Source organism: Drosophila willistoni, unplaced genomic scaffold, assembly GCF_018902025.1.
Source record: "Drosophila willistoni isolate 14030-0811.24 unplaced genomic scaffold, UCI_dwil_1.1 Seg209, whole genome shotgun sequence".
Taxonomy (NCBI): domain Eukaryota; kingdom Metazoa; phylum Arthropoda; class Insecta; order Diptera; family Drosophilidae; genus Drosophila; species Drosophila willistoni.
In genome coordinates this window covers 1,310,851-1,321,724 of record NW_025814176.1, presented here as the reverse complement: position 1 = coordinate 1,321,724, position 10,874 = coordinate 1,310,851, and the positions used below count along the sequence as shown (strand labels likewise).

The 10,874-nt window shown below is 37.9% G+C and overlaps 1 protein-coding gene across 1 annotated transcript; it reads right to left on the bottom strand.

The window, feature by feature from the left end:
- Positions 1-7,817: 7,817 nt before the first annotated feature.
- Positions 7,818-9,809, bottom strand: LOC124461137. The gene has a single exon (XM_047012695.1). The coding sequence runs from the start codon at positions 9,807-9,809 to the stop codon at positions 7,818-7,820; it is 1,992 nt and encodes a 663-aa protein (XP_046868651.1).
- Positions 9,810-10,874: the final 1,065 nt, after the last annotated feature.

Genomic DNA, 10,874 nt, shown 5'->3' with positions numbered 1-10,874 from the left:
GCTTATATACATATTTTAACAAAAAAAAAATAACACTTTTCGTTTTCACTCGTTTTCAACATTTTTCATCTGGCCTTTTAACTTTCTTTTCACCCTGGTTAGACCGTTTTTCACTCGTTTTCAACATTCTTCACTTTTTTAACTTTGATAGATTTTCTTTGGGCTTTGCCCTTTGGGTTTTCTGCCGTTTGTCTCTCACCGCTTCTCACCGCTTGCCTAGCACTTGCCGGTAACGAAATTTGTCTGATCAGATGGTCGCCAATGTAATTGCTTCGTCCCCTTTGGTGAATAACTTCTTCGCTGCTTGCACTATCCAACATAAATATCTTGGAATTCCGGCTTTGGAAATCATCGATACCAAAATTTGGGCTTTATATTTGTCTAACAAAAAAAATCATATACATATATGGGATGAATATGAATGTCGTTAATGCGTTTTTTTTTCTAGAGCTGTATAATTACCTTCTACTTAATCAAAGCAATACATTTTAATTTCCTTATTTTGGCATTATGAACGAACATACCGAGACTTGGCAAATCTGCGTGCAAAAATTTTATTTGCAAAATTACCAAATTTTATTCAATCAAAAAAAAAATTAACACTTACTCAAGAAGTATATCTTGAAATAGAGAACACCAACATAATTGGTTTCTTTTTATCACCGATTCAAAACCATGAAGGATGGCTTGTATTTATTTGTGTCAAGATACCAATTTATTGGATACGTTTATTACAGCTTAAATTTGATCGAACTCATACAAATTATATATATGTATATGGTGTACTTCCAAAGACGTCCGATCGTCGCGGCTTCTCCAACAAGACTCCCGTACTCTCCCTCTGTGCTCTCTCTCTGTATGCACTCTATTTAAGCTCTCTCTCTCTCTCTGTATAGTCTTTGTCATTCTTGACATCCGGCCTCTCCTGACTCCTCTTCGTTGATTCCTATGTAGTCGTAGCCTTCTTCTTCGATGTCTAGACCCGGAATCAAAACACACCATGGTTTCATGTGATCGCTCGATATTACATTACTGTAACGTCGTTGAGATACTGAACGATCGGGTAGGTCTTCTACAATGTAGCGATCGTTTCCTAAAACTTTCGTTACGACGTACGGTCCTTTAAACGCTGGGTCTAATTTATGAGTGTCTCCTGTAGCCATCGGTACATAGTCAATGACTACTAAATCATCTACTTCAAATTTTTGAGGTTTGGCATGCTTCAAGTCGAATCTTTTTTTCCATTTTTCCTGTTCAGCTTTTATATTTTCTGCCGCTTGATGACGATTTAGTTGTACATCCGTTTCTTCAAACTGGTCTTCCGTCATTGCTTGTATAATTCGGTTATACGATACATCTTTGGGATTAAAATTAAATACCAAATCGTTCGGAGAAAATTTTGTCGTTGAATTCACGTTTGTATTCATACTCCACTGTATGTTGAACAACTGTTGATCCCAATCCTTGTTTTTATATGTACTTGTTTTCAGCGCGTTTAGTAGTGTTTTATTCATTCTCTCAGCTTGACCGTTGGCGCGTGGTGTGCGCACTGCTGTTTTAATATGTTGTATGCCATAGTTTTGCACAAAATCTTTGAATTCCTTTGATGTAAACGAAGTACCTCTATCTGATATGATACGTAATGGTTGTCCAAAAATACCAAACATGTGCGAAAGCGCTTTAATAACTGGGATGGTCTTTGTGTTGCGTGTTGCGACTAATATGGTGAACTTGGTGAATGCGCATACTATCACCAAAATGTAAATATTTCCGCTCTTGCTTTTCGGAAATGGTCCAATATGATCGATATTTATTGTCCGGAATGGCATCGGTATTACGTCCTGCAAGTGTATTTCTCCATCTGGTTTTCCTCCTTTTATTTTATTGATACAGCATTCGGGACATGAGTCTATATATGACTTAATAAATTTCCTCATCCTCGGGAACCAAAAATAACGACCAATTCGTTCCATTGTCTTCTGCGCACTGTAATGACCTACGTTATCGTGGTTGCTTTTAGTAATTCTCCAACGATCTGCTTGAGGATCTACTAATTTATCGCCTTTATCTGTTTTTCTTAGTAACCTGCTTTTAGAAATGACATAATCGTTTTTTATTTGCTTCCAATCAGCACTTTTATCTTTCATTTGAAATATTTCAAAAATTTGCTTTAGCTTTGGATCTTGCTTTTGCATGGTATACACCCAGTCATCATCTATTGGGATGACTTTAAAAATGCCATCTGTTTCCATAATGCTGCTTTGTTCCTTAAGTACTGGTTGTCTGCTCATTCCATCTACATGTGGTAAATCTAAGCCCGGTCGGTGCTTACATATGAAGTCGAATTCTTGGAGTCTGAGCCACCATCGCGCAATAGGCGGCTGAAGAGCGGTTGAGTTCTTTAATGTTGCTACAGCGTTGCAATCCGTTATTACTGAAAATTGAGATCCAAGAAGGTATACCCGGAATCTTTCCAATGATTCGGCTATAGCTAAAACTTCCAGTGCATGGCTTCAATACCGACTTTCAGAATCCGTACAAAGTCTACTGAAGTAAAATACCGGCTTGATATCCTCGTCTTCCTGTTGAAATAGTATTGCTGAAATTCCTGTGGTGCTCGCATCCGTATGCACTTCATGATATTTCGTTGGGTCATATAGCCTTGGGTCTTAAGACCCAACAAAAGGAAAGGGTGCCTCTGGTTCATTTAAACTGTCTGCTGCCGCTAAAGAGGAACCGAAGCCAAAGGTTGCCTCTGTAGAAAAGAAAAGTAAACCGAAAAAGGTAACTCAGCAGCAGCTAAAAAGAAAGCAATCGGTAGCAAAAAAGTAACTGGTGCTGGCTCTGTTGATAAGAAACCAAAGGCCAAAAAGGCAGTCGCAACCAAAAAGACAGCCAATAAAAAGAAAAGTGAAAAGGTAAAGGTAAAGGATGCTAAGAAAACAGGAACTGTAAAATCCAAACCTGTCGCATCGAAATCTAAGTCGAGTTCAACTAAGCCAAAAGCTAAAACAGTTGCCGTATCATCGGCTAAACCAAAAAAGCCAACCAAAAAGGCAGCTGCTCCTGCTACCGTCAAGAAGGCAAAAAGCCAAGACAACTGCTAGCAAGAAGTGAATAATTAATACTTTATTGCAATCGTAATATTGAAAAAATTTTAGATATCGAATACGAAAATCTAAAATTTTACTTAAACACAGCCAGGTCGGCGCGTTAAGTTTCAGCGTTAAGCGTTAAGTTTTAGCTCCATCGGCGAATTGTCCATGAAGAGTATGTTATGCCTGACTTCAGCATTGCTTGGTGGCCCCAGATCATCGCATTTTGGGCACTCGTGTTGATCCTGCAGCAAATAGTCTGGACCGTGTAGCCATGTGACCACTGCGGCCAGCAGTTCCATCCTTGGTATAGATAGTGGACTCAACGGTGTCACTTTTGCCTTGGAGGCCACGAAGCTGAGATAGGTTCTTTCCCCCTGGCGGAGGTTACAGACTGCTGCGTATGCCAATTCGCTGGCGTCCAAGAACTTATGTAACTGAATACCATGGATTTGATCGCTGCTGTTGAAACGTACAACGCCTCAATGCTGTTGATGGGCAACTAAATATCCACAAATACGAAACCACAAAGGCTTACCAACCATTGCAATCGGCAACTATACGTTATTGTGTGAGGCCTATCTTGGTGTTTACTCGATTCATCTGCGGGATTCTTAATGCGGCTAGCATGACAATCGGCTGGGGTGGTTCTTTGACGAATGTGTTTCACCCACTCACACGTCAGCAACTTTAAATAAAGTCCCTGTGCTGAAACTCGAAATAGAATAGAGAGAAAAGAATAGAAAAAAATAGTCCTAGTGTTGGCTGCATAGGTGAATTTACAGCCGCGCTCTCTACCCACCCTACCATGATTTTCCTTTCAGCGCTAGTGGAAAATCTCAAAACAAACGTCCTTATTCACATTAGATTGCCCAAAAAGAAAATTCAGAAAATTACCTCATTATAAATATCATTATCATTCACTTAAATTAAATTTTCCACAATCATTCATTTCTTAAAATCTAATATTTCATTCAGTTGTATCTCTGAGAACAAAGTTAACTCATAAAAAAAAAACCCAAAACCATTCTATAATATATAAGAAAATTTACAATTTCATAAATGATCAACATATTAATTTGTAATTTCTAAAAAAATATATAGCTCGAAACTTTACCGCATAACGATTCATATTCAAAGATTAATAAATCCAAAATCAAAAAAAAATATTCTAAGCACTCGGCATAATTTTATTGTGCAAAAGCAAAACGTCACGCCATATGCGTCGTCCCATATGCAGCATATAAATTCGCATACAAAACGTCTTCAAACCAAAAATTTATGCATATCTATTCACTCTTTCTTATATTTTTGATTCTTTTCACTTTTCATTTCATTCTTATTTCTTTTCTTTACGCATGATTTTATTTGAAACAACATTAGAAGTATATAAAATATATAGTGGGGCAAACGGAGTGGAGGTAAGCAACGACAATTGTTTTCGCTCTTGTCTTTGCATTGAATACACTTGCTTAATCTCTCCGACTTCGCTTAATATACAAATTTGGTAACAAAAAAATTTAGTAGAAAAACTCACCCTTGTAGCGTCCGACGAAGGCCTTCTTTTCTTCTATGTTTTCACTTTCTTAATTTTTTTTTGTTATAGATTTTTTTTGACCTTTCAATTTTTCATTAGATTTTATTCTTGCTTTTATTCTGCTTAATTTTTTTTAATTTATTTATGTCTTTACTTTTTTTCTCATTTTCAGTGTATGTTACCTCGCGACGTTTTCTTCTTTGCAAATTTGTTCGCCTTTTTTTTTCCACTTGCTTCACTCCCACTGTTTTCTCTTTCTTATTACCAATTATTACTTGTACATTATTATTATTACTATTACTAATTATTACTTGCACATTATTATTATTACTTATTATTACTTGCACATTATTATTATTACTATTACTGATTATTACTTGCAACCTCTCATGCACTTGTTCTTACTTTCGATTATATAACATTACCTAGACTTAAACTATTCGAGTAGAGGTTTATTAGAGACTAAACTTATGTATAAGAATATTCGCTGCAGTGCAGGCAGCGAGAAAAAGAATGTTAAGCAGAAATGAAAGAATGTCTGTTACAATTCACAGATCGGATCATTCGAGAATAATAAGAAAGAGATAGACATACTGCGGTGCTTATATACATATTTTAACAAAAAAAAATAACACTTTTCGTTTTCACTCGTTTTCAACATTTTTCATCTGGCCTTTTAACTTTCTTTTCACCCTGGTTAGACCGTTTTTCACTCGTTTTCAACATTCTTCACTTTTTTAACTTTGATAGATTTTCTTTGGGCTTTGCCCTTTGGGTTTTCTGCCGTTTGTCTCTCACCGCTTCTCACCGCTTGCCTAGCACTTGCCGGTAACGAAATTTGTCTGATCAGATGGTCGCCAATGTAATTGCTTCGTCCCCTTTGGTGAATAACTTCTTCGCTGCTTGCACTATCCAACATAAATATCTTGGAATTCCGGCTTTGGAAATCATCGATACCAAAATTTGGGCTTTATATTTGTCTAACAAAAAAAATCATATACATATATGGCGTATATATATATATACCGTACTCTCCCTCTACGTTCTCGCTCTGTGCTCTCTCTCTGTATGCACTCTATTTAAGCTCTCTCTCTCTCTCTGTATAGTCTTTGTCATTCTTGACATCCGGCCTCTCCTGACCCCTCTTCGTTGATTCCTATGTAGTCGTAGCCTTCTTTTTCGATGTCTAGACCCGGAATCAAAACACACCATGGTTTCATGTGATCGCTCGATATTACATTACTGTAACGTCGTTGAGATACTGAACGATCGGGTAGGTCTTCTACAATGTAGCGATCGTTTCCTAAAACTTTCGTTACGACGTACGGTCCTTTAAACGCTGGGTCTAATTTATGAGTGTCTCCTGTAGCCATCGGTACATAGTCAATGACTACTAAATCATCTACTTCAAATTTTTGAGGTTTGGCATGCTTCAAGTCGAATCTTTTTTTCCATTTTTCCTGTTCAGCTTTTATATTTTCTGCCGCTTGATGACGATTTAGTTGTACATCCGTTTCTTCAAACTGGTCTACCGTCATTGCTTGTATAATTCGGTTATACGATACATCTTTGGGATTAAAATTAAATACCAAATCGTTCGGAGAAAATTTTGTCGTTGAATTCACGTTTGTATTCATACTCCACTGTATGTTGAACAACTGTTGATCCCAATCCTTGTTTTTATCCGTACTTGTTTTCAGCGCGTTTAGTAGTGTTTTATTCATTCTCTCAGCTTGACCGTTGACGCGTGGTGTGCGCACTGCTGTTTTAATATGTTGTATGCCATAGTTTTGCACAAAATCTTTGAATTCCTTTGATGTAAACGAAGTACCTCTATCTGATATGATACGTAATGGTTGTCCAAAAATACCAAACATGTGCGAAAGCGCTTTAATAACTGGGATGGTCTTTGTGTTGCGTGTTGCGACTAATATGGTGAACTTGGTGAATGCGCATACTATCACCAAAATGTAAATATTTCCGCTCTTGCTTTTCGGAAATGGTCCAATATGATCGATATTTATTGTCCGGAATGGCATCGGTATTACGTCCTGCAAGTGCATTTCTCCATCTGGTTTTCCTCCTTTTATTTTATTGATACAGCATTCGGGACATGAGTCTATATATGACTTAATAAATTTCCTCATCCTCGGGAACCAAAAATAACGACCAATTCGTTCCATTGTCTTCTGCGCACTGTACTGACCTCGTCATCGTGGTTGCTTTTAGTAATTCTCCAACGAACTGCTTAAGGAACTACTAATTTATCGCCTTTATCTGTTTTTCTTAGTAACCTGCTTTTAGAAATGACATAATCGTTTTTTATTTGCTTCCAATCAGCACTTTTATCTTTCATTTGAAATATTTCAAAAATTTGCTTTAGCTTTGGATCTTGCTTTTGCATGGTATACACCCAGTCATCATCTATTAGGATGACTTTAAATATGCCATCTGTTTCCATAATGCTGCTTTGTTCCTTAAGTACTGGTTGTCTGCTCATTCCATCTACATGTGGTAAATCTAAGCCCGGTCGGTGCTTACATATGAAGTCGATTTCTTGGAGTCTGAGCCACCATCGCGCAATAGGCGGCTGAAGAGCGGTTGAGTTCTTTAATGTTGCTACAGCGTTGCAATCCGTTATTACTGAAAATTGAGATCCAAGAAGGTATACCCGGAATCTTTCCAATGATTCGGCTATAGCTAAAACTTCCAGTGCATGGCTTCAATACCGACTTTCAGAATCCGTACAAAGTCTACTGAAGTAAAATACCGGCTTGATATCCTCGTCTTCCTGTTGAAATAGTATTGCTGAAATTCCTGTGGTGCTCGCATCCGTATGCACTTCATGATATTTCGTTGGGTCATATAGCGTTAAGACTGGTTCCGTTGTAATAGCTTCTTTTAAACGATTGAAAGCTTCATTTTGATCAGGTGTCCATATAAAGTTTTGTTTTTTCTTTAAAAGCATACTCAATGGTTGTGCTATTATGCTATAATTTGGAACAAATTTACGGAAGAATCCAGTAATTCCCAAAAATCTCCGTATTTCTATTTCATTCGTTGGCTGCGGATATTCAGCTATACATTGTGTCTTTTTTTTCCTGGTTGAATTCCTTTACCAGTAACAATATGACCTAGAAATTTGACTTCTTTTTTCATGAACTTGCACTTAGATGGACGTAGAGTTAATCCCTCGGATTTAACCGTTGCTCATTTCTATTTGATAATATCCAGACGTTGCTCTCGTTGCTCTCGTTGCTCATTTCTATTTGATAATATCCAGACGTCATATCCAGCGTTGTAAAGAAATGATTTCCTGCTAACTTTGCCAATTGCTCTTCTACGACTGGCATCGGGTAGTGTTGCTTTACTGTGACTGCGTTGAGGGTTTTGAAATCAACACATAAGCGATGTTCTCCATTGGGTTTGGGCACCAAAATCGAGGATGCTGCATGTGGTGATGTGCTTCGTTGGATTATGTTGTACTTCAGAAGTTCATCTACTACTGTTCGTAATGCATCTCTTTTTGCAAATGGTACTTGATATCGCCGTCCCACAATTGGATTCGTGGTTGTTACTTTGATCTCCATCTTTGTTGATTTGCATCTGCCAATATTTGAAAAATCTTCGGCAAAGCATTCTGTATAAGCGTTCAATAGATCACTCACCTGTTTGCGCTGAGGATCGTCAACCTCAGCGCCGATATCAAACTCGCATTTTACCTCCGTCGGAGAATTAGTTGACTTCGTTTCGACCTTTGTCTCATCCTCTGCACACAAAATATCCCTTCCTAAGAGGACTGCATAATTAAGTTCTTTATCTTGAACTACGTAGATGCATACATCTATTCGCTTGTTATCCCAAACGATCTCCGTTAACAGGCATTCCTTTGACTCAACAATTCCTCCTCCAAAACCTCTGAAAGAATTGGTCATAACCTGTAGAACTGCGTCGATCGGTACCTGAGACTTTTGCATGAATGTATTGTCACTGCCTGTGTCTACAAACGCCTCATATTCATGTCCTTCAATAAGTATTTTCTTCAAGATTGGGGGACGCTTCTTATCCTTTATGCTATCAACTTTCGACACCGTTGACCGCTTAAGTCTGCAATCTTTTCCTTCATGTCCTATCTTAGAGCAAAACGAACATCTTGGCTTTTTCGATTCAACCGGACACTTGGCTGCGATATGTCCAATATTATTACAATTAAAGCATTTTGGACCCTTAGCATTATTATCCTTGTTAACCTCCATGGTCTTTGCGGTATCTGACGATGCGTATTCCGCCGTACGGTATGACTGCCATACGGATGAAGAATTCATATTCTCCAGTGACCGAAACAATTCTGCACATGTACATAAATTCATGGCTAGTAAAGCTTTTGTTGACTCTTGCTGATTTAATCCGTTGATAATATATGAGTTGATGGATTTATCGTCTATATTACCTTTTCGACCTATCGCCATCATTGAGTAGAAGTATTCAATTAACGTTTCGTTATGCTTTCTCTTGCGGCGCATCATTTGCCTGTAAACATCTGATATATTAACTACACTTGGAAAATCCTTTAGTAGTGCATCCTTAAATTGACTCCAAGTCTGATATAGTCTTTGTGAATCCAACCAGTCTTTAGCTACACCTCTTAGTTTCTGCTGTACAGCAAACAATATGGTGGCATCTCTCCACTCATACACGATCTGTAACTGTTCTACTTTGTCCAAAAATTGTTGCGAATTCACTGCTCCTTTTATTGGGTCAAATTCGGGAAGCATTCCTATAACATCTTTTATCGATGTATTACTCTTGTAGTCCCGTGGACTTATTCGTTGTCCCATAGATTGTTGCTCGACTACGTCGTGCTGATGGTTTTCCTCCGACCTTGCGGGTTCATTTGCACGCTCCTGTCGTTCCGTCATCAGATTTTGTGTTCGTACGTTGATCGTTGACACAGCTTGCGATAAATCTGCTACCATTTGTTTCAGTTCATCCATTTGTCTCTGCATCGTACTATTTTGCTGGTTGAAATCGTATTCGTCGGTGTTTATTTGGTCCGTTCCTAGAATTGTCGTAATTTCATCAATCTTGGCTTGTTTGTTACCATTTACATGAATATTATTTGTCTGTAAAATAATATCCAACTCCGCCACTTGTAGTGTAGATAATTTCACCAACATTTTCTTAACTTTTTTTTTTCTAGTCAATTGTCTCTTTTCTTTTTTTTTTTCCGTGCTTTTTAGATCTGGACCTTTCCCTCGATTGGTTTATCGATAAGTGCTATCGATACATTCGATAGTTAGGTATGGACTTTTTCCGTCTTTTCTGTGATTGCCTTTCTCGTGGAGATTTCTACGTCGATGTTTGCCTCCCCATGAAATCCGTGCAAACCTTTTTCCGTTACTTTGGGAATTCGTGACCGTCTTGCGATTAATGCCGTTGCGTCTTTTCCCGCGTTTTTTTTTCTTGTATGTACCCTTGTCTTTTTACAGCTTTGGAAGTTTCGTGACCGTTTTGCTTCTTTGCCGTTTTGTCTTTCTTCCACTGTTTCGTTGACCTATAGATATCTCTTTTACTCTTTCGGGAAATCGTGACCGTTTTGCACTTTTGCAGTTGTCTTTTTCCCTTGTCTCGTTGGATTCTTAAATTTATTTCATCACTTATGAAATAAATTATTCCGTCTTTTCCGAAAGCCGTGTGTCTTCGTATCCCACTACTGATTTGTCAAGATACCGATTTATTGGATACGTTTATTACAGCTTAAATTTGATCGAGCTCATACAAATTATATATATGTATATGATGTTCTTCCAAAGACGTCCGATCGTCGCGGCTTCTCCAACAAGACTCCCGTACTCTCCCTCTACGTTCTCGCTCTGTGCTCTCTCTCTGTATGCACTCTATTTAAGCTCTCTCTCTCTCTGTATAGTCTTTGTCATTCTTGACATTCGGATTAAAAATTTACTTGTGTTACTTTAACAACACAAAAAAAAAAAATGAACTATTAATTTTATCACTTCCTGCAAAAGGACTGTTTCGCTCGGTTGCCAATTTGAAAAGAATTTATCAAGACAGTTCGCCTATGCTCTAGGCCTAGCTTTGATCTTCATTTAGACCCGAAGTTAATTGTCAAAGTGACATTATCCGTTATTGGCATAATGGGAAAAAGAAATGTACCACTGTGGTGAACTTTCTTTCTGCAATCAAGCAGTGCATACGCGGGTCATTTAAATTCCGGCCATCCT